The sequence below is a fragment of the Syngnathoides biaculeatus genome, chromosome 15 (genome assembly GCF_019802595.1).
Source record: "Syngnathoides biaculeatus isolate LvHL_M chromosome 15, ASM1980259v1, whole genome shotgun sequence".
Taxonomy (NCBI): Eukaryota; Metazoa; Chordata; class Actinopteri; order Syngnathiformes; family Syngnathidae; genus Syngnathoides; species Syngnathoides biaculeatus.
In genome coordinates this window covers 8,472,431-8,496,211 of record NC_084654.1, presented here as the reverse complement: position 1 = coordinate 8,496,211, position 23,781 = coordinate 8,472,431, and the positions used below count along the sequence as shown (strand labels likewise).

The following is a 23,781-nucleotide window of genomic DNA, read 5'->3' as shown; positions in this document are numbered from 1 at the left end:
ACAGTCATCTTGGAAATGGTGGTCCCAGCTCTTTTCAGGTCATTGACCAAGACCTGTCGTGTAGTCCTGGGCTGATTCCTCACCTTTCTAAGAATCATTGAGACCCATCAAAGTGATATCTTCCATAGGGCTCCACTCCGATTGAGATTGATTATGTTTAGCTTTAGCATTTTCTAATGATTGCTCCAACAGTGGACCTTTTTTCACCAAACTGCTTGGGAATTTCTCCGTAGCCCTTTCCAGCTGTGTGGAGTTGTACATTTTTGTCTCTGGTGTCATTGGACAGTTCTTTGTTCTTGTTTGTTACAAGTTTGAGTATTACTGATTGTATGGAGTGGATAGGTGTCTTTATGCAGCTAACGACCTCAAACAGAAGCATCAGATTCAGGATAATACTTGGAGTGAAGGTGGACTTTTAAAGGCGGACTAACAGGTCGTTGAGGGTCAGAATTCTAGCTGATAGACAGATGTTCAAATATTTATTTGCAGCTATATCACACAAATAAATCGTTAATAAATCATACATTGTGATTTCTGGATTTTTTTTTTTAGATTATCTCTCTCACATTGGACATGCACCTATGATAAAAATTTCAGATCCCTCCATGATTTTTAAGTGGGAGAATTTGCAATATAGTATATATAGTTCAAATACTTATTTCCTTCACTGTACTCTAATTGATTTGAGTATTGAAAGCGCTGGATGAGATGTCACTCTTAACGTGTCAATCTGGCAGTGTGAACATCCCACACCCTCATCCAGTTAAAAGTATTGAAAAATAAAAACATTTAAATGAAATATCTTGTCAGGCTTCTGGCTAATTTCAAGGACCCCCCCCCCCCCCCCCCCCCAGCCCCATGGCACTTCACTATGGGAGACCTTGGGGTTGCAGTACATCTGGTTGACGTCATGGTACCAAAACCATTATGATGAGTTTAATTTCAAGCTTGAGCACAAAGCCCTTGTTCTAAAGCATCCCGTCATATCCTCTCTTTTTGTTGTCTGCCATTTTGTTTTATTCATCGCCTTTGTCCATAAAGGCATTTCTTTTTCTGCCTCCTGCTCCAGATTTAGCAGTCTAGCCCCTCTCGAAACTTTACTCTTTCTCCCTCAAAGCGACTCATTTCCTGGGCTCATATCCATTTGAAAAGGAGCAGGAGGCTCCATGTACACAAGTAAAGAGTTGAGTAGAGGAACGGTGAATGTAAATACTCCTGTGGGTTGGAAAGACCGATTACCAGTTTGACAGTGGAAAAGTTGGGCAATCGAATGTCACCCTACCAAGTCAATGCATCTATTGACCCGCAGCTGTTGCTTAACTAAATAATAGTCATACATTGATCTGATTGGCATGCTTTTTTTTTTCCCTCTTAACTGCTTGTGTGCATTTACTTTATATATGGATATACCAGAATTTGTCAATAAAATTGATTTGTATCATAGATTTGTACAATGGTTTGAAAATGAATGTCTCGCTTCTTGCAGGACGAGTTGGATTTGACTGATAAGAATAGAGAGGCCATGTTCGCATTGCCGGATGAGAAGAAATGGCAGATCTACTGCAGTAAAAAGAAAGTAAGTTCAATGGTGTTTTTTTTTGTGTGTGTACCCTCTCTTATTTTTTTTTTGTAGTAGACTGGTTGCCTATTCCGACAAAACCTCTCTATCAAGTAATGAAAGTTATTGAAGTTATTGGCCAGTTTTAAATCAGCTCAGACACTCAAGTCAGTCCCAAAACCAACTTTTCATTTCGGCTTTAGAAAAGTCATATTCATTCTATGACATCCACAACCTGTATCCAGTACTTATTGCACAAAATTTAAGTTTGCAACAAGCCTACATGGCAAACATAAGGTACACAAGTATGTCTAATCCCTGCTGTCCTGCTGTAGTCTTGTCAACAGACCATGCACACTAATTGGTTTTGTTTCGCCCTCTCTTTCACCCGTTTCCTCCCGAAGTATCTCGTTTGCTTAATATGCTCCTCCCAAAAACTAACGTTGTTGTGAAATCTTGAGCAGAAAATGACCTTGTACTTGAGGGGTTGTGGGGCGTGGGGGGTTATTCAGCCCTTCATTCTCTGTGTTCTTAAAGCCTCCCATGTGCCTCTTTGGTTTTATTGCCAAAGGTTTTGTGTTGTAAGTTGAATGATGGTTGAACCCCTCCTTCATCCAGCTAATGCTTGTGGGCATAGCTGATCAGATGGGCTCTCACATTGCAATTGAAAAGTAGTAAGCACGTGCTGGTTTGTTTGTGTGCAGGTGCAGCAAAGTGTTATTATAAAGGTGGAACCAATTTTTTGCACAATCAGGTCTCATAGAGGTGATTACGTGGAAATAATTTCATTGATCATAAACCAGGCGTTCAATATCTTTTGAAAGAACTTGTTGATACATATAGTTGGTATTCTTTATCATTAGTGTGCCTATTTTATCACTGTGGAAATACATAATGCATTTGAATAAGTTTGGGTGCTGGGGTGGAAACATTTGTAATGTGGGCCATGAGCTAAAAATGTTTGAAATACACTGGTTAAAAGAGATGTGTCTGCAAGAATGCATGCATAAGCAATTTTTTTTCATATAACATCAATAGGCAAGATGCTTATTTTGACATTGACTGGGAAAACTCACAGATTCAAAAGTACTGCAGGAATTCAATTGTTCTGAGAAGCAGCGACAAAAATTTACTTTAAATATTCAAAACTGTATTAAAGGCAATGTTAAAACTTAGGTCTGACTTACCATAAACCAACTTGATGTTCTTCCTTCTATTAATGACTGAAATGATTTCCTGCGTTAAGGCTGTGGGTGAAACGCAATAACATATGTGTTCTGGTTGGAAATTAAAGAGTCAATCTGAGCCAAACAGTCCATGTCCAAAAGCTAGAGGAAGAGTTAAACAAATACTTCATTCAATGATGGAGGCAATATTGGATAATACCTCACTTCCCCATGCATGCTTATGCAGCCAGGAGTCCTTGTATACTGTCTGAAAGGTCTCACAAATTTGAAGTCGTCGTGCATATTTATAGGTTGTTTAGCCAAGGACACAGCACAGTGGTGCCATGTGTACTGAGGAATTACAGCATGTCAGCGATTTTAACATAGAGACCGCAAAATGCTGCACAGTCATTCCTGTCTGCGACAAACAGTAGTTTCTCTTGTGTTCCCTCCCTGGCGTCGTCGTCAGTTGTTGTGATTGAATAACACCTGGACAGTGAGACAACAACAAACTATTCACCTGCAGAGCAAACTAATAGGTATTGTAGCTACCACTGAAGGAATGCCAGTTGTTTGGTAGCTTCCAATTCCAGTTGTACATTTGGACAGTTAACTACTTTTAACTGTATTACATGAAAACAATGACACAGTCTTGATATGAAAGGGATCAAGGGTGAAAGGTGTACTATAATGGACTTGCATTGTAAATGCATTTCAAAAATGTTTTTAATTGGCACGTACTGTAAGTGTAAGCAGGTAATTACTGCTACACATATAAATATCACATCACATCTGCAGTCTCACTCCTTTCAATGTAAATCTGCTTACGTCATGTAACTCCCATATTGTGTGTTTCTCAAAATCTTTATCTTAGCACACAAATTAAAACAGAAGTGCCATGAGGTAAAGTTATTGTTGCTTTAGCAATACTTTCTGTAGGTTTTGCCTTGTTCATTCTAAGAGGCATCCTTTTCTAATTTCAGGAATATTACATTTTAATTTAGAATTCTACATTGTTTAGCTACTGGAAGTTGTTCGTACATCAAATCGTGACTTGCATGATGAAGCAAAATATTCTCCCGCCTGCGTGTGTTATCTTGGAAAACTCGTATGTCAAGGTACCACTAAGCATAATTATAATAGGCGTCAGTTGTCTGTGAACTTTCAACATTTGCGGTCTGGCCTTGGCTGTTTCCCCTGTATAGTGAGTGGTAAAATAAGGATAAAAGCACGAAAGACAGACATTTTTAATCCAACAAATGTGAATCTCAGCCTTTTGCGAGAAAACTGTCTCCCTGCTTGATTGATGGGTTAATACACTATGCCTCTCTCATAGCGTGACGCTAGTTAAAAAAATATATAGATTTTTTCTACTTGTGGCTGTGTGTACAATCCAATTCTGTGACAGTGGTAACTTGTAAGAAACAACAAGTGTTACATAACTTCCAAGAATTCAATATCCTGTCCATTTCCTGTCTTTTGGGTGAGATTTTATATCCTAACTTCCATAGATAAGTATTCCCTGTGGAGATATTGACTCTTTGACTCTTCAATATTGGACAATTTCCCTCACTGTCAGGAACGTGTTGTAGTGACAGCGAGAGTGAACAATAGATGAAAAGTTTTGTACTAAAATATGCCATTTTAACATTGAAGGGCCATCCTGAGCAATTAGGGGGGGGGAAAGCATACAGACTTCTTACTCAGTTTAATTTTGGAGTGCACATTCTAAAACACCTTGGACAAAGCTGTGCTTCTTAACTTCCTTGGAAATGTTTGGGAAAGGCCCATTCCTGTTCCAGCATAACTGTGGCTCTGGAAAGGTCCACAAAGGCATCGTTGGATTAGTTAGATGTGGAAGAAGTTGGAGACTTCACCTCAGGACCTTTTATTAGAGATTACAGTGAGACCTGAAATCTAGAAAAGCGATTTTAAGGCATGCCCTCTATTCTGTCATCACTGACCTCTAACCTCACGGGAATTCTCACAAAGCCACTCCAAAACGGCCTAGAAAATCTTTCCAGACAAGTGCAAACTTTGGAACCAATTTTGAGTTTTCAAAGCAGTGAAACCAATGAAGACCGCTCGCCACCTATATTGAGAAAAGGTCTCATCATAAAACCAGTCATACAAATAAAAAAAATAGCTCATCATTAACTGTTTATTTTAAAACCTAAAACAAAGCCCTTAAGTTGTTAGTTCCCAAACAAGCATCAGTGTTTAAAATTCCCAAAGTGTGCATGTATTTTTTTTTCCAGGAGAAAATGGCTGCGTGACAAAGCAGCTGCGTCTTGTGCAAAACTTTGCATTACCTGCCAAACTCAGATGAGTTGAGGAATAAATGGAAAATTCATGGCATGGAACCTTTGAAAGAGAAAACAGCCCACATTTTGTAATCTAGAAATATTCAGCGAACCGTACAATATGGACCTGTATTGTGCCTCGGTCCTATTGTGTTCCCTTTTCTCAGCATTTCAAAGTATACTCTAAGTGAAGTACACTGTGCATTTTTTAACCAAATAAACAGAGCGCTGAAATGGCAATTCAAAGTCTTTCAACCATGGCTGAGAATTTGTGATGGCTACCACCTACTCCTCTGAAAACATTGAATAGAAAGTTACAAATATGTATGTATGACTTTTACACTCTATTATTATTGTTAGACAAACATTGTAGGTTGAGAATGGTCACCAAAAGTATCGAAAGTGTTTAATTTCAGCTAATATTTTGAACAATCCTACTTGAAAATCAAAACAACTAGCATTTAAATATTTGTGAACTCCAGTATCAGACAATTGTTTCAATCTGCCCAACGATTGTTGTAAAGAGCGGAATAGCCTTCACAATAGGAATACTTCAGTCTCCTCGGGATTCCTGTCCTCTTTGAATGTAAATCATGTTTAATGTCATCGGAATTGTGGAATGTACGGTGTTGTTTGAGTGAGCTGCCCCTGTCGAGTGATAGGTTTGCCGCATGAACATCTTAGCTCAGAAATTAACTGGAATGTTTTCTGCCAGGACAGGTCCAAAATATGACCAGCAGTAATTTCTTCATGCAGTGGATGCCCGCTATTCGTGAGGGATAGGGACTGCCGAACCGCAAAAGTGTAAAATCTTTTAACAGTCCGATATTTGACAACCATTATAATTAATCTATCCGTTATCACTTTTCCTCACTGGGATCAAAGGTGTATTTGCATCTATCCCAAGTAACTCATGGTGAGAGCCGGGGGTACACCCCAAACTGGTCTCCAACTAAATGCAGGTCTCATAGAAACGAACAACTCTTTGCACTCACAATCACACCCAAGGACAATTTAGAGCAGGGTTGGCCGCAATTTTTTACCCTTAGGGGGGTGCATATCACTGCCACTGCCATTGAGTAAGCAGGAGACAGGTCATTTTCCTAGAACACCCCTTTATGTGCAGATGCGCAGTGACACGTCAGAAGAGGCCAGGATTTGTCAAACCGACTGTCAAGTTAATTGACGCGCACAATCGATGTATTAACCACACCTAAGTCAAGCGACGAGATGATACACTGACTGCATCCGGTTACACAATCAACCAAAACTGCCTTGGCGATCGGCACATTGCGCATCCCTGGTTTAGAGTCTCCAATTAGTGCATGTTTTTATGATGTGGGAGGAAACCGGTGTGTCCAGAGAAAAACCCATGCAGGCACGGGCTGAACATGCAAACTCTACACAAGCAGGGCTGGGATATTTCAACCCCAGCCCTCCGAACTGTAATGCAAATGGTCTAACAAGACTTTCCACTGTACTGTCCAGCTATAAAAGTCAATCACAAAAATGCAGTGTGACATGGTTTGGACCAGCTATTTTTAAGCCTTGTCAAGCAAGGGGCAGACCAAGGGCACTGGTTCGTTAATCTCAGTTTCATGATCTGTCTGCCATTGCGTGCCAAGCACGTCACCAGTTTGAATGACTTCTATTGTATTTGATAATTTTAACTTGAGTTCAAAATCTGGTAAAGTGCAGTGGAGATTAAAAATGATGCTGGTTGAAATGGCAGCGATGATATCGAAACATACCCATTCAAATCTAATTGTCTAGATCAAGGGTCCCCTAACTTTTTTGCCCCAAGATCTACTTTTCAAGCAGCCAACCTCCTGCGATGTACCTACTAGGGAGGAGGGAACCGGCCTGAAAAAAAGCAAGAGACATAAATCAGAGGCCAACTCGCAAACTAACAAGCTAGCTTGCGAGCCTACCAGCTTGCGAGTTAAGCTATAAAGCTTTCTGCACCTCACCAATTTATTTTTGAAACAACACTTTGCTCTCAAAAATAAATTAATATTAACCGTTAATTAAGCATAACCGGAGTGGCACGTTATTCAGTCCAGTATCTTGACAACACCAAACATCAACAGGTGAAGGGCTCATTATATGGAGACTTTTTTTTTTTTTTGTATATGCTGACTGTACTGACCGTAGTAAACATCTGTTATAACCAAATTATCGGGCGATTTGGTATTGTGATTCCAACGGACTTTAGTCCTGAGTCTCGGGAGGAACAATATGAGTTGATTTTGCTTTCCATTTTTAAAAAGTGCAAATCAATGTTTGACTGTTTATGTATCTCTCATCAGGAGCAAGAGGACCCAAACAAGCTTGCTACAAGCTGGCCTGATTACTACATTGACCGTATCAACTCCATGGCTGCTGTAAGTCTTACCTGTTCTCTCTGAAATTACTTAACAAGTGATATTCCTGGTAAATGACAGCTGTCCTACTGCATCTTCAGTTTCCTCCTTGCTCAGTAGGAGACTAAGAGTGTATACTATTCCTTTTTGTTTTGTTTTTTTGTCATGTCCTTAACTACATGATCAAATTCCTTCCGTGCGACCCCAGCATTCTCCCACACTGTGATGACAAACAGGCCAGTTATACACACAGCAGTCAGTGGGAATGGCAGTCTTGAGACATGGAGGGAGGCCAGGATTGAACTGCTCATTACCTCTAGCTGTGATTTAATTTTATTTTTTTCCTTTGTGGGTGGGTGGGGAGGGGCTGCTAATAAAAACAACTACTCAGCCATGCTCTCTGTATTATTTTAAGCACAACCGCTATGATCGTTGTTATGTCTCATTGTACATTAGGCCACTGACGAATTTGCGCCACATCAGCTGGATACCATGTGGGAAGTACTACATCCCACATGGTATCCAGCTTTTTTTTTTTTTTTGTACAACTCGTGTTGCACAAAAAACTTTCGAAATCATAGAACACTTAAGCAATTTTTAAGCAAGACTCTTGCAGGATGTATACACTTATCCCACCTATTGTTTTTCAAGATATGAACCGTCATTTGGCCATTGTTTTTTGTTTTTTGTCCACCCCCCATACACACTTTTACTTGCAAGTGCAAATGAGACAAGTGGCAATGAACTCAATTCAACACACTTAACTTTTCAATAAGCATCACATTGGCCATTAGTGAGCAATTCATGGTTTGAGATGTGTTTTTTCAGTGTGTGTTTTGAGTTACAACTGATCACACAACAAATCAAGCTAATATAGTCCTCTCGAGAAAAATTGGAACGGAAAGGTACATTTCTTTGTTTTTGTTATATAGGGAAGACATTTGGATTTGAGATCACAAAATAAATATCAGAGTAAAATAAAGAGTTCCAGCTGCTATATACAGTGAAGAAAATAAGTATTTGAACAGCCTGCTATATTGCAAGTTATCCCACTTAGAAATTACGGAGGAGTCTGAAATTTTCATCATAGGTGCATGTCCAATGTGAGAGAGAAAATCAAGAAAATCCAGAATTCACAATGTATGAATTTTTTTTAATGATTTGTGTGATACAGCTTCAAATGAGTATTTGAACACCTGACCCTCAAAGACCTGTTAGTCCGCTTTTAAAAGTCCACCTCCACTCCATAATGTATTATCCTGAATCAGATGCACCTATATGAGGTCGTTAAACCAGCACCTGCCAAGGCCCATCTTAAGTTTGCCAATGACCATTTGGATGATACAGAGTCATGGAAGAAAGTATTGTGGTCAGATGAGACCAAAATTGAACTTTTTGGTCATAATTCCACTAACCGTGTTTGGAGGAAGATGAATGATGAGTTCCATCCCAAGAACACCATCAGAAATAAAAATGTTTTGGAACAAAAGTTTAAAGGTACGATGAGACAAAGATTAACCTATCCCAAAGTGATGGAAAGGCCAAAGTATGGAGAAATAAAGGATCTGCTTCTGATCCAAAACACAAGCTCATCTGTGAAGTATGGTCCAGGTAATGTCATGGCTTGGATGGCTACTTCACTAGTTTTTTTTAATGTAACTTATGGTTGCAGCAGAATTAATTCTGAAGTCTACAAAAACATTTTTTCTGGCAATTTACAAAAAAATCATCCAAACTTATCAGGAGAAGCTTCATCGTCCATCAAGAAAATGATCCAAAACACACTGCCAGCACAACAAAAGACTTCATCGTAGCGAGAAAGTGGAAAGTATTAGACTGGCCAAGTAAATCAATGGATCTAAACCCAATAGGGCATGCATTTTACTTCTTGAGGAGCAGACTAGAGGGAGAAAACCCCCAGAAACTACCTGAAAGTGGCTGCAGTAAAGCCTTTGAAAAGCATTTCAAATGAAGAATGCAAGAGTTTGGTGAAGTCCCAATGGCTCCAACGTTTGACAGTTATTGAAAGTTCGGGTTATGCCACCAAATGTTATGTTAATGGTATTCATGTTAAGTTAATTTAATAATGTCTGTTCCAGGGCTTTTGCGCACTTGAAATGTGGGTAGCTCTAAACAGAAGGTAGTCTGTCCTGAATTATCACATCTAGATGTTAATACCATGAAATAAAAGCTGGAATATGGAATCTTGTTCTCATATTTATCATTTTATTTGTAACCAAAATTTCTTCAGTATACAACAAAAACAAAGGAAATTACTTTGACATTACAATACTTTTTGAGGGGGCTGTATCTTAAAGCATTTGCAGTATATGTGGGACATTTTTTAAAAATTTAATCAGTAAGTAAGAACACCCATTCTGAAATGCAAATGCTGAAAATTAAATTTTCAAAAAATGATTGAATTCAAATTTCAGTAATTTGTAAAAGAACTAATAAAGGAACTCTGAACACACAAAGATGCATGTGCTAATTTTCATGGAAATGGGATATTTAGCATTAGGAGAAAAATCCTATATATCGAAATCATTAAACTTTATATAGACACATAAGAAAGACATTTTAACATTGAAATTTTGAAAAATATTACCAGGAATTCAAATACCTATATCAGTAAAATTACTGTGAAATTCTGTGGGGTATGTCTTGTGATCGGTCAATGATATAAAAATGGCCCATATTCAGAAGGCAATAATTTCATTCGTCACCTTAATTGTACGTCCACTCACCATAGTTCTTTGGTGTTTTGTATTTTCCCCCTCACTCCAGTAATGTCCTCCTCCACTGTACTCCTTACACCATCTTGACAAAAGAGCGTTTAAATAATTCGGAGTTGATTTGTTAAACAATGACTTCACGTCTTGGCTCTCATTTGAGCTCACCAGGGAGAGGTCTCCTTCCACAGTAGCCCAGTTATTGGATGAGCTCATTTTAGCCTCAAGGCTTTACAAGATTACCAAACATCCCACCGTGTTGGTGTTCATTCATAAAACCACGTCATATCCCTAAAAGTGTTTATCGGCCTCTGAGTGATATTTCAAATATTCTGGTGGTTACTCTCTCCAAAATTAGTTGAGTGACCGTCGGTGTTCCTGCGAGAATGACAAAATGTCTATTCATCTTAACAATAACCCAAATCAACTACTTTTTGTTTGTACCTTCAAGTTACAAATTATTTAAAATGTAATTCTATTTACAATACATCCACTTTATCTGTAAGATGTACAATATTCACTATATCTATATTGATGTATGGTATGAATCTCATTTCCTTCAGCTTAAACTATGGCCAAGAGTGAATGCCCAACCCAGGTGACACCAATTAAACAGTGTAAGACGAACTGGTGGGTTGCAGACACCAAACACAAGGCCTGGTGTTGAAATGAGAGCAGAAAGTATCGGTAAACCATGAATATTCTTATTTCATTTACCCATTATTCCGTTAGGGAAATCTCCTTTAGATAAACTCATTACAAGGGTTGTGGACAGGACAGGCATTAAATATAAACACGCATAAAACACGTTTGACAGGACTAGCTCAAAACATAAAACACGTTTGACAGGACAAGCTCAAAACAGTAAAAAAAAAAAAAAAAAAAAAACAATCTTACAAATGAACAGTCATCAGGATTCTGTATCATTATCCAAAGTCTTTGTCTAACGGTTAACATCTACATAGGTTTCTGTTTCCACATAGTTTTATTTTTTAGAAGATATTTCACATGGTAAATATACTACCAATAAAGTTAAGGTTGAAATAGCAAGAGTATTTAAGCCAACAGCCATTGTTCAGTCAGGTTGTGCATTCTGGGTATTTTTATTGGGTAACTGACGGACCAAAAATCTGCCTTTATTGATGCTTAGTGAAAAAGGGGCCATACCACACTACAAGCCTGAACTCAGTGGTATCTATCTAGGATTATATAATAGTGGCCTGTGAGAAACCAACCTAAAAAAAAACCACATTCTCTGCCACGAAGATGCTACGTGATTGCCAATAGGAGGGCAGCTCGCTCGTGCCACACAAACCAAGATGCAGGAAGTGCATCATGGGTATATATTGACATCCCTCCTATCCAACGGGATGACAGGAAAATGCTCCACCGATAGCCAATAGGAGAGCAGCTCTATCACGCCACACACACAAAGATTCAGGATGTTTACGTTCAGTGGACAGTCCCCATTTTTTTCTTTTCGTATACAGAATTTCCTTCATAACTAGAGACAGTATTTTTCCAAAGAGGTGTTTCGTAACCTGAATTTTTTGTTACTAGAGACGTTCGTAATTAAAGCTACCACTGTAACTATAGAGCTTTATGGCGATATATCTTAAAACATACAGTAGCATGCATGCTACTGTATTTAAAAAGGCATCGGGAGCAAAACTGAGTTCAATTGTACTTTTATTGAAGTATTTAACAGTTATTTTTTAATTAATCCTCATCCAGAAATCCATCAAAGTCCTTATCTTCTGGATCCAAAATGAACAGCTGGACAAGTTCTCCATCAAACACGTCAGCTTCCCTCTTGTCATTGTCACTGTCATTTTTAGTGTCGGTGCCGTGCGGATCCTCAGATATGATACCGACTTTTTGAATAACAATGGAAGCAGACACGATAGCCCAAGCATCCACAATCCATTCACAAATTGTGGCATAAGTCGTCCGGTGTTGCTTCCCAGTCTTAATAAAGCTGTGTTTGCTATTTGTCATCCATTAGTCCCATGCCTCTAATCCAAATGTGTCTTCAGCCAAGCTGCCTTTGATTTTAAAAGTGTACCGAGATTGTAAAGACTTTAACACATTTTCTACACATGCATGGTTCCAGTGAAGAATTTAATTAGTTCTAGTCATTGATAACTGAAGTGCCTATGGGCATTTTTCTGGCTCAAAGAGGGTATTTCCGTTAATTCATTCAGAGGAATACCCTCTGCTGGTGTACCAATTGGTTTTGATAATATCCAAATGTGTGTGCCGGACCCAAGTTAAAATGTGTTTACAAATACTAACTGTAGAAATGTTTGGCAATAGTCGTGCACAGGGTGAACTAAGCGTGTAGTTTCTCTCCCTGACATTTGTGTGTTCAACTTCCCCATTGACTCTCAAAGTATTTATTGCCAGAACTTTTTTCAACCATCTGGACACAGAGCAAAATTGCCATGATGGTTGTTTTGATGCCCTGTTTTCTCGATTAAACATTCACACATTAAACAGAAAGGAAGTGTTGTATAGAAGTCAAACATGTGGAGGGTTCTCTTACATAGATGGGTATTATTAAATGTTCTGTTGAAGGGTTATGCAGCCACTGTGACTTGCTTGGAGCGCCTATGGAAACTATTTAACTGGGGGTTAAATAGAAGCACTTGTGGTCCTGATGGATGTCAGCATGTCAGCACAGCAGCAGTTTGACGTTATGTCATGTTTACATGTCTTTATTACAGAATGGTGTGGGTTGTTACTATTGGTTTTTTTTTTTTTTTTTTTGTATTTAGGCAATTTTTGTCGTTTTGACTTCGGATTGTTTACTTATTTTGGTATGTGTCCTCTTAAAGCATAATTATTTAACATCAAGGCATGCTGGTAGGTGTGTAAAACTGCTGCTCCAATTAAACACATGTTCTAAATGAGTCACCAGATCTTAATCAGCTTTTATTCATTTACTCACCAGATGCAGACCCTGTTTGCCTTTGATGAGGAAGAAATGGAAATGAGGAACAAGGTGGTGGAAGATCTGAAAACAGCGCTTCGGACTCAGCCAATGAGGTAATATACTCTACTGTGTTGTAGGAGTTTAAAACAAATCACTCTATCCATTTTCTGTAGTGTTTATCTCCTCTTACTTTGGAGCAAGAGATGGAGTTCACCCCAGACTAGTACTCCCCAGACTAGTCATCAATCAATTGTAGGGCGGATAAGTGTTTATAAAGTCCACTACATTGTAGTACCGTAATATGTTTTTATGTATTGACATGAGTGGTGTAAACACCATTTTTACTTTTAAATTTTAGCTGTTTTGACTCTACCTAAGATTGTATGAAAACTAATTTGTAGGTCAATCTTTTGGACATCTGAAGATTTCAGTAGTACATACAATATTGGAGGCTATCAGTAAAGTAATGTTCGCCTGTTTTTCTTTTTCATTTCATTAATCTCAGAAAAGATAATTGTATTGCTTCAGTCTGCATTATTCACAATTGCACCTGCAAATGCGTGATTACAGAGTTGTTTCTCATTAAGTTATTGATGTTTTAGGTTGAGCAGTGTTGTGGGTAGCTGGGGTGTTCCAGTGTTAAGGTTAATGTTATGTTAATGTGATCACAATGGCATGATTAAAATAATGAGGGATAAGCTACAGTGCATGTGTTTGTGTGTGTGTGCATGCGTGTGTTTGAATGAGAGTTTTATTGATGCCTTGAGAGGCGCCATTGTGGATGACTAGTCAGCACGTGAGCCTCACAGTTCTGAAGACTGGCTCAAATCTGGTCTCGCCTATGTGGAGTTTGCATGTTCTCTCTGTGGCTGCTTGGATTTTCTCCAGGTACCCCAGTTTTTCTTTCATCCTAAAAGCATCCATGCTAGGTTGATTGAAAAGTCTTAAATTGCCCGTAGCTGTGAATGTGAGTGTGAATGGATCTTTGTTTATATGTGCCCCATGATTGGCTGGCGACCAGTTCATCGTTTACCCTGCCTTTTGACCAGAGTCAACTGGGATAGGCTCCAGCAAGTCTGTCACCATACTGAGGAGAAACGGTTCACAACATGGTGGATGGATGGATGATTCAGTGAAGATTTTCACTTTTAAAAGACATTACCCTCAGTGTTGCCCATGATAATGTCTGACGGGATTGTCTGTGTCAAATGTGACGGAGCACTTGCATTTCATGTAGACACTTCATATATGTGACACACTTTTATGGCTGTGTCTCATTTTGTCTTCACGTTGTTTTAATTCATGACTGTGTTAGGTCACTGCCTAGATTAGCCGTGGTCCCTCCTTCTGTCTGGCTTTTTGGAGAACCAGATGCTATGTGGCGTGACAAGGCTTTCCTGTGCCCTGAGACCTCTTATTGCTCGGTCATAGAACAAAAACATGGTGGGCATGCACATAGCCAGGTGGTGAGGTCAGAAGTAACTTCGCTACCAAACCGCTGTTTTAAAACTTAACAGCTGGATGCGAGCATGAGAGCCTTGTGGTCTTTAAATCTTTGTCACTCTAGATGCTTTTTGAGAGTGGACAGCATGCAAGAATGTTCACTATTGGTGTCTGTTCTACTGTACCAAAAAAAAATCAACTAAATTAATGGGCTGTATCATCACAGAGTTTTATTAGGAGCCAAAATCTTCTCAAGGAAAGATAGATATTCAGCGCGGATCAGGTCCACTAATTCCACTGTGCTTTCACAATTTTTCAGCCTGTTTGGATGTCTATAGCTCTATTAAGAAAACTTTTTTTCACTCCAATTTGAATGTGAAATGAGTAATATTTTCAGGATCAAAGAGTCACCAAGACCAGTTTCACATGAAATCAACATTGTCCTCTGACTCATGTAGACTTGAGAGTGAATCCAAGATCCAATAAATATCTAGAACAATGGCAGGAAATACCAATGGATTGGCATCTTCAGGGACAAGTTAAACATGTGTCGGGTAAGTATGATGCTCTAAACTACAGTGGAAAATAAAAAAGGACTACTTAAGGCAGACTTAAAGATGGTGAAAATCAATTGAACACCTTGCTCTGGAAAATCATGGCAAACTTCTTTTTACCAATTCAAAGCAAACCATACCTGAACTGAACCACTTGGCAAGAGATGGAATCAGGTTACATGGCATCAAATGTATGAGGTTCCTCACTGTAATGTCTCTGGCAAAATAACAGCAGTAAGATGTGAAATGAAGCTTTTCAAAACATTACGAGGGCCATTCTTTCTCAGAACACTCCAGCTCTCATCTGGCACAGAATCATTGAGACTTGACTGTGTTTCCAGTACAACTTCTCCAAGCTTCTCAAGAGTGACCGTGTCAATATTGCTTCAGACTATTAGCTGCTACTCTGAATATTTCCACATCAGAAAGAGTGGGTTGGTAACCATTTTTTATATACTGCATACTGAACTACTAAATATTTCCTGAGACAGAGGACCACCTTTTTTCTGGCAATTTAAATGTAGTGGTTATGTTGACTTGGACATTTTCCTCACCTTGTCACACAATTAACATAATAGCAGTGTTTAAAGCTCCACTGTCATGCCTATGAACATTCTAAAATAGATATTGTCATGAAAAATATAACATTATTCACTTCAATGTCCATATGAAAAAATAAATATGAGCGGAGAGCATGTCATCCATGTGCAAAGTTGCGGAAGTCTCATTCGACCTCCAAGTGGTCGCCATATGTTACACCGGGACATTCACCACTGAAAACATGTAGTGACAACTAGCTATGGAACACAGAAGCTCTTTTCGAAGAAGAGAACATCTCACAATCGAGTGAAATGACCTGGGCAATATTACCCTATCATTTCAAGCTATATTTTGATGATACCCGGATCACTTCTAACGAACAACAGACTCCCCGGCAGTATGTAGCGTACTCAGGAGGACCCATGCCAGAGCTCCTTTCTCCTCCCGCAAGCAGCCAAACCACCTCCGCGTCGGGTCCAACGAGGAAGCCATCGGCAATGAGCAAGCCATTGCTGGCGAGCCAGCTGTGGTGGGTGAGCCGATGCGGAAGCCATCATTTGTGAGCAGACGCGCGAAGTGGGGTCCCCAGACACCGGTGGCCGGTGGGGGAAGAGTCCGGCCAAACCACATCCCCGCCCGATTCACCTCCACGTCGGGGCTAACGCAGGGCCCAGCGTTGCGGCGATCCACAAGGCCAGCTCGGCCTTGTCGACAAGTGCGGAGGCCGTCCTTTCGCGGCTGATGCGTGGAAGCCGTCCGACGCGGACGTCTACACATTTAGCACCCCTGACTTGCGTACGAGGATCTTTCATTACGTTATGAGTGGATTACGTTTGCCCCCCCAACTATTGTTTTTTTTTTTTTTTAATAGCTCTATACACACCTACCTGTCATTTTGAACCCACAAAGCTCTCGTCCTTTGCACCATTACAATCCATTTTTCACGACGAACCGGGTCTTTTTGAAAAGTATGAATAGTAAATCCACCCTCCCGAGTGTTCGAACAATACCAAGCAATACAACGAGCCCGCATTTTGGCTAACACGGAGGAACAACGAGCTACCCTACCCTACCGAGCAGGTAAAACTAGTATAAACAGACGATCCAGCCAGAGTGCGCTGCTGCCGTTAACGTCACTTCCTGCTTCTTCTCAAAAACAAATCCCTTGAGAGGATTTTCATGGCGGGAATAACAAAAATCAAAATCATGTGTTGTGGTGGAAAAAACAGATGGGTCAATTCTAGCTGCCTTTTTTTTTTTCCCATTAATAACATACTAAAAATCATACATTTCATGACAGTGGACCTTTAAATGCCCACAACACCCTACATTAGGTATATCCAGACATTTTCTACACCACCTATCCTCACTCGGGTTGTGGGTATGCTGGAGCCTATCCCAGCTAACTGCAGGTAGGAGGTGGAGTACAACCTGACTGGTCGTCAGTCGCATGGCACATAACTATTTACACTCAAATTCATATCTATGGAGAATTTAGGGTCTTCAATTAATCTACCATGCATGTTTTTTTGTGGGAGGAAATGGAATACCTGGAGAAAACCAACAAATGCGCAGAGAGAGCATGCAAACTCCACAGAGGCGAGGCCAGATTTTAACTCTGCTCCTCAGAAGCGTGTGGCAGATGTGGAAAACACAGTACCGCTACATTAAGTACAACGGATGATAAAAGAAAGACGGCCATTATAATCAAATTATGCTCGGTTTTAAGTGCCAATTTCCAGTAGAATAATAATTGCATTTGGTAGACTGAAACTTTTCTTCATGAAATCATTTTCATAATGAAGGTCGAAAATGTCCCTGATTAGACATGCAAGTGTATTTATTGTTGTGGCCAGTTAGTGTATGTTCCTTGATTTAATTAAACACATTCTCAAACAAGCCATCATCATCTTCTCCCACCTAAAATAAATAATGTATTGCTGCGTTGATTGTGACATATTGTAGATTTTTCTGTCCACAGTGGCATTTCCTGTTATGGTAAGCCCAAACTATTTACACATTCTTGGCACAAGTTGAGATCCCATGATTACGGCATGAGAGATTAATGCATGTTAATACGAGCTCTTGTGAGAAACATTTCTAACTTCTGCATACTTGGGTTATATGTAAAAAAAATCCACCGAGCGCAGTCAAGTGGCAAGCAGGCCCATGTGACTAACATATACAAACAAAGTAATGAATCTGGCCTGGATAAAAACATTGATGAGACTTAGTTATGTTTGGAGGCTGTATTGCTGCATCTGACAAAGAGTCTCAACCTCAATACTGTCAAGGTATTCTTAATGAAACGTGCTGCCCATTGTCAAAAAGCTTGGTCTCAGCTGCAAGTAATTTGTCTTTCAACAGGATAATAACCCAAATACATAGCTAGAATACTTGAGAATTTAGAACAAAATATCAGAGCTTTCTAAAGGGACCTTTGATGATTCGTAATCTACATAAAATAGTATTGGACTGAACATCTATGAAAGGTGCTTGCAGTGTGGACGAGGCCCCCTTCAAGTCTCAGATAGTTGGAGAAGGTCACCAGGAGTGAGTCAAATTACCCGTTGACAAGTTTAAGAGATTGCAATGATTGCCTGAGTGGTGCGGAAGAATGACGATGATACCAACATTTTTTTCCATTCATCCATCCATTTTCTACCCCACCTCTGGGTCAGGTCACGGGAGAAGTCGCTTCAGCAAGCATACCCAGACTTCCCTTTCCCTAGCCACTTCTTCCAGCTCTTCAGGAGAGATCCCGAGGGGTTCCCAGGCCAGCCGAGAGACATAGTCTCTCCACCGTGTCCTGGGTCGGAGACTAGTTGGGCGAACTACCATGCACCCTCGAGGATCCTGCCGAGGATGTAGAGCTCTTCCACGGCCAGGACGAAAACCACATTGCTCCTCCTTCACCTGAGATTCGACTTCCCGACGAACCCTCCTCTTCAACACCCCTAAATAGATGTTACCAAGGAGGCTGAGGAGTTTGATCCCCCTATAGTTGGAACACACCCTCCGATCCTCTTCTTAAAAAGGGATGACCACCACTCCAGTCTTCCAATCCAGAGGTGTTGTCCCTGATGTCCACACAATGTTGCTGAGGCGTGTCAACCAGGACAGCCCCACAACATTCAGAGCTTTTAGGAACTCAGGGCGAATCTCGTTCACCTCTGGGACCTGCCACCAAGGAGCTTCTTGGTGACCTCAACCCCAGAGATAAAAAAGCCCACCTCAAAGCACCCAGAGTTAGCTTCATCATGGGAAAGCGTGTTGGTGGATTCGAAGTATTCTCCCCACCGACTCACAACATCCCGACTTGAGGTCAGCAGTGCCCCATCCCCACTATACACAGTGTTGGCGGTGCATTGCTTCCCCCTCCTGAGACGCTGGACGGTGGACCAGGATTTCCTCGAAGCCATCTTGAAGTTGTTCTCCATGGCTTCACTGAACTCCTCCCACGTCCAGGTTTTGGCCTCAGTGACGACCGAAGCTGCATTCCGCTTTGCCAGCCGGTGCCTATCAGCTGCCTCAGGAGTCCCGCAGGCTAAAAATGCCTAATAGGACTCTTGCTGCTTGACAACATCCCTCACCGTTGGTGTCCACCAAGGTGTTTTGGTGTTGCCGCCACAACAGGCACTGACCACCTTACGGCCACAGCTCTGATCGGCCGCCTCAGCAATGGAGGCGCGGAACACCGTCCACTCGGACTCAATGTCCCCCGGAACGTGAGCAAAGTTGTTTCGGACGTGGGAGTTGAAATTCCTTCTAACAGGGGAATCTGCCAGCTGTTCCCAGTAAACCCTCACAATACGTTTTGGCCTGCCACATCTGACCGACATCTTCCCCCACCATTGGAGCCAACTCACCACCCAGTGCTGATCGGTTGACAGCTCCACCCCTCTCTTCACCCTAGTGTCCAAGAAATCCCTCTAAGGACTCCAAAAAGAGTGGGTACTCTGAACTGCTGTATGGTGCATAAGCGCAAACGACAGTCAGGACCCATCCCCCTACCTGAAGGCGGAGGGAGGCTACCCTCTCATCCTCCTGGGTAAACCTCAACGTACAGGCCCCGAGCCGATGGGCAATGAGTATATCCACACCTGCTTGGCATCTCTCACTGTGGGCAACTCCACAGTGGAACCCCTCTCAAGAGGAGTGGTACCAGAGCCCAAGCGGTGTGTAGAGGCAAGTCTGACTATCTCTAGTTGGAACTTCTCGACCTCATGCACCAACTCGGACTCCTTCCCTGCCAAAGAGGTGACATTACATGTCCCTAGAGCTAGTTTCTGTAGCTGGGGATCAGATCGCCAAGGTCCCCCGCCTTTGGTCACCGCCCAGCTCACATCGCACCTGACCCCTATGGCCCCTCTCACTGGTGGTGAGCCCATGGGAAGGGGGACCCATGTTACCCTTTCGGGCTGTGCCCTGCTGAACCCCATGAGGGCAGGTCCGACCACCAGGCACTCGCCTTTGAGCCCCACCTCCAGGCTTTGCTCCCGAGAAGGGCCCCGGTGACCTGCGTCTGGGCAAGGGAAGCCAAGATCCATTATTTTCACATGTCATCAGCGATTTAGAGTCGTACTTTGTCTGGCCCCTCACCTACGACTTTTTTGCCATTGGTGACTCTACCAGGGGCGTGAAGCCCCAGACATCTTAGCTCCTATGATCATTGAGACACACAAATGGTTCCACTACGATAAGAAGCAGTGTCTGCTTGAACAAAAAGACCAAAATAACTGGATGATATGTTGAATTATGCTGCAAAATCCATCAAGAAGGCGGCGGGTGTAGGTGGTATGTGGAGCCCGGAGGAATGGCGAGTACGTGATAACACCATGTGACTAAAACGTGCCAGTCAAGAGAGCTGAGCGCTGCCATTCTTGCCGCACAGGCACTTTTTTGACATGTGCGCAGCAGGTTACGCACAAGCTATGCAGAGGTGCTGCGCGGGTTATTGCGTCGGTAATGCAATGTGGGAGTTGTCGGGCACGCAACTGCAGGAGTTTAAAGTTGCCTCAATAGTTGTCCTTCATTCCACTGAAATTCGAACTCATCCTTTTATTGCATTAGCATGATTTCTTTAAGACAACATGAAAATGTGACTCTAAATACTGCTACATATAGCGTTACATTTGACTGTCTTGGTCCTTGCCTCAACATACATTAGTGCAGTCCTGTCACTTTGGTTTGGGTCATTACATTCCAAGGTATATTATGCTCTTTTTGTGTGTGCATGTGTGTGCAAAAGCGCACACACGCCTGTATGCCTTGTTGGCTTGGCCCCAGTAGGTTTTAGTACTTCCTGACTTCAAATCGTGTGCAGCAGTTCCTTCTTTGTCTTGAAAGACAATCACAGTGGATTTTCAAGTATGTAGTGGTTGCTCCCTTCTAAAGAGAAAACGATTGGTCCGTTCAGTACTCAGCTGAATCTAAATGTTAAGAAGGTGAAAGGAGACTCCAAAGTGATAGAAGGGCGGCTACTACTAAGTGTACGGAATGGTGAGAAGAACTCTCTGTTCCAGAATGTTATAACAATGCAATGGACTGCTCACAGATCATTTAATAGCCCATTTATGTGTGTAAAGGTGTTGAGGTACACAGGACTTGTACTTGCACAAGCATGTACATGTTTCTTCAAGTCTATCTGTGGAGAAAAGTCTGAATAAATGTTTTTCATATTTTTGAACTCTTATCTACAGCATCTTTCATCCTCTGCTACCCATACGTTCTTCACTTCACTTCACTGGTTTAAATTATATCTCTCTGAGGTGGTCTTACAATTCTTGGACGAGAATATGGCTGATATGGTACATGGGCCAAACACTTGTCACTGGTTCACTGGAAGATGGTGCAGAATGCACTCCTTCATGGCTGCCATACCATGTCTAAAGTGGTGCATTTATTTATTCCCGGAGACTGGAGTTCCTGGGAGGAAAAAAAACACACAAGAAGCACTTTGTTCACTGATTGATTGCGTGATCCAAATGCATTGTCAAATGGTTTTATTTCTTTAGGAATTTATTGGTCATGCCAGGTCAAGTGTGTGTATTTGCTGGAAATCTGGAACTGATTGTGTTTAAATAGAAGAGCATCTGGGTTCAATATAGGTGCAATATCAATTTCCATGTTTTGTGGTTTTTCCATGGCTATAAAAACTAAAAATGTGGAAGGGGTTGTTGGTCCGTGTCCTTCAGATGGTGTCAAATCTATGCATCGGCAACAAATCGTCCCCATCTCCATTACTCCTCTCCCACTGTGTGTCCTCCTTTTCACCCACTTGCAAGCCTGTTGCTGTTTAAAGTTATTCATCAGAAATTTGACAGTGTAGGAAGTTCATTTGAGTGCCGACTTTGGCATCCTGCCATGTTTAAACAATCGCACCCCGTCTGACATTAACCTTGTCAATATAAGATGTAAATAGCTGGCTGCTCTTCTATTTAGAATAGTTAATGAGACGTCTTTTATGATATATGACGTTCACATTAAAAGAGGCTGTTCATTTCTGGTTGTGCTTATGTGACTTTCTTTAGTCCAAATACAATGTCTGGTTTTACACTTGTAGATATTAGATTGAGGATTCAATCCTGCAGCCATCTTGCTATTATTGCATGGTGATCAGATGCTGGTCATGTGTTGTGTATCTCTCCTTTGTTCAATAATCCAGTTTTAAACATGGAAATTCCACACAAGGTTTTAATGAAGTGGGTTTTTATAAATCTCTTTTAGGTGTATGCCTTTATATAGAACCCTTTGCCAGTCTTCAGAGGCATTTTCCCCTGGTGTCTCTATATCACACCTGAAATTTAAAAAAATAAATCAATAAATATAAAACCGCACTATAAGCCTAGCGCTTCCATTAGGCACTTGTCATAGAAACAAAACCCCAACTATTTCTGTAAAGAAATGTACGCCAACCGAAGCATTACATATCGTGCTTCCAAACGACGTCAGCAAGACTTGTTTTTTGTTAAATTGGACATGCAATATTTCCAATATCAGTATTTACCACAACAACCTCATTGCTAGAGATAGAGTAGTACTGATTTTATTAAAGTCAGCAATGAGCTCAAGTAATTAGAGCCCCTCGTTTTGTGTCAGGTTTTTGCTTCTACAATTCACAGGAGAGCTTTTATGCCTCAGCATTATTTGACAGCCATCCATTAATTACTTTAGTCAGTCTTTCCTAATCACTGTTCTGTGGTTTTATACTAAAATGAATGAATAAATATTATGCATAATTTTTTTTCTAAAGTCTAGCTCAGTGAATTTTCATCCTCCACTTTTCAGGTTTGTGACACGCTTCATCGAGCTGGATGGTCTCACCTGTCTCCTCAACTTCCTGCGCAGCATGGACTATGAGACCTCTGAGAGCCGCGTCCACACCTCTGTCATCGGCTGCATCAAGGCTCTAATGAACAATTCTCAGGGTCGAGCCCATGTACTCGCTCACCCACAGAGCATCAACACAATCTCACAGAGTTTGAGAACGGAGAACGTGAAGACCAAAGTGGCTGTCCTGGAGATTCTCGGGGCAGTATGTCTGGTCCCCGACGGGCACAAGAAAGTGTTACAGGCCATGGCTCACTACCAAAAATACGCAGCAGAAAGGACTCGTTTTCAGGTTAGGCAAACTAAGACAAGTGTTGGTATAGTCTAGCTTTCTCTTTGTTCAACCTGGGGCTGACAGCATTTATGTGAGAGACTAGACATTGTGATCCTAAAATAAATCAGACTGAGATCGTCTTGATGAGTTGTAGACGCGTGCTGTTGCCCCTCCAGACGTTTTGACCTCAGGCTCAGTCAACACACCTTGAGAACATAACAAAGCTCAGTGAGGGTATTTGGAGTTATGGAGCTCAGTTTTAGTTCTTCAATAACCTTAGTGACAAGCACTCCCTCCTATTTGCAGACGCTGCTGAATGAGCTGGACAGGAGTACGGGACGCTACAGAGACGAGGTCAACTTGAAGACCGCTATTATGTCCTTCATCAACGCTGTGCTTAATGCAGGAGCCGGAGAGGTCAGTTTCAGCACTTACTGTAGTTAGTACACCAGATGCCGATAAACTTGTCAGCATGGTTTCAATATTTATAAACGATTAAAAACTGTATCTCGGTTACCATAGAAGTTGAAACATTTTGGAGCTGTTTAAAAAAAGAAAAATGTTGCCCGTTTTTCACGAGA

At 41.2% G+C, this 23,781-nt stretch overlaps 1 protein-coding gene across 3 annotated transcripts in view; it reads left to right on the top strand.

Annotated features, from left to right (window-relative positions):
* The window catches only part of daam2 (dishevelled associated activator of morphogenesis 2), a 111,449-nt gene that overhangs the window by 62,731 nt on the left and 24,937 nt on the right, over window positions 1–23,781 (top strand). For all 3 annotated transcript variants that reach the window (XM_061842912.1, XM_061842914.1, XM_061842913.1), the window contains 5 exons: window positions 1,487–1,576; window positions 7,337–7,411; window positions 13,076–13,170; window positions 22,885–23,218; window positions 23,507–23,617. In XM_061842912.1, the coding sequence (XP_061698896.1) occupies window positions 1,487–1,576; window positions 7,337–7,411; window positions 13,076–13,170; window positions 22,885–23,218; window positions 23,507–23,617 (705 nt within the window). The remainder of the gene's footprint in view (window positions 1–1,486; window positions 1,577–7,336; window positions 7,412–13,075; window positions 13,171–22,884; window positions 23,219–23,506; window positions 23,618–23,781) is intronic.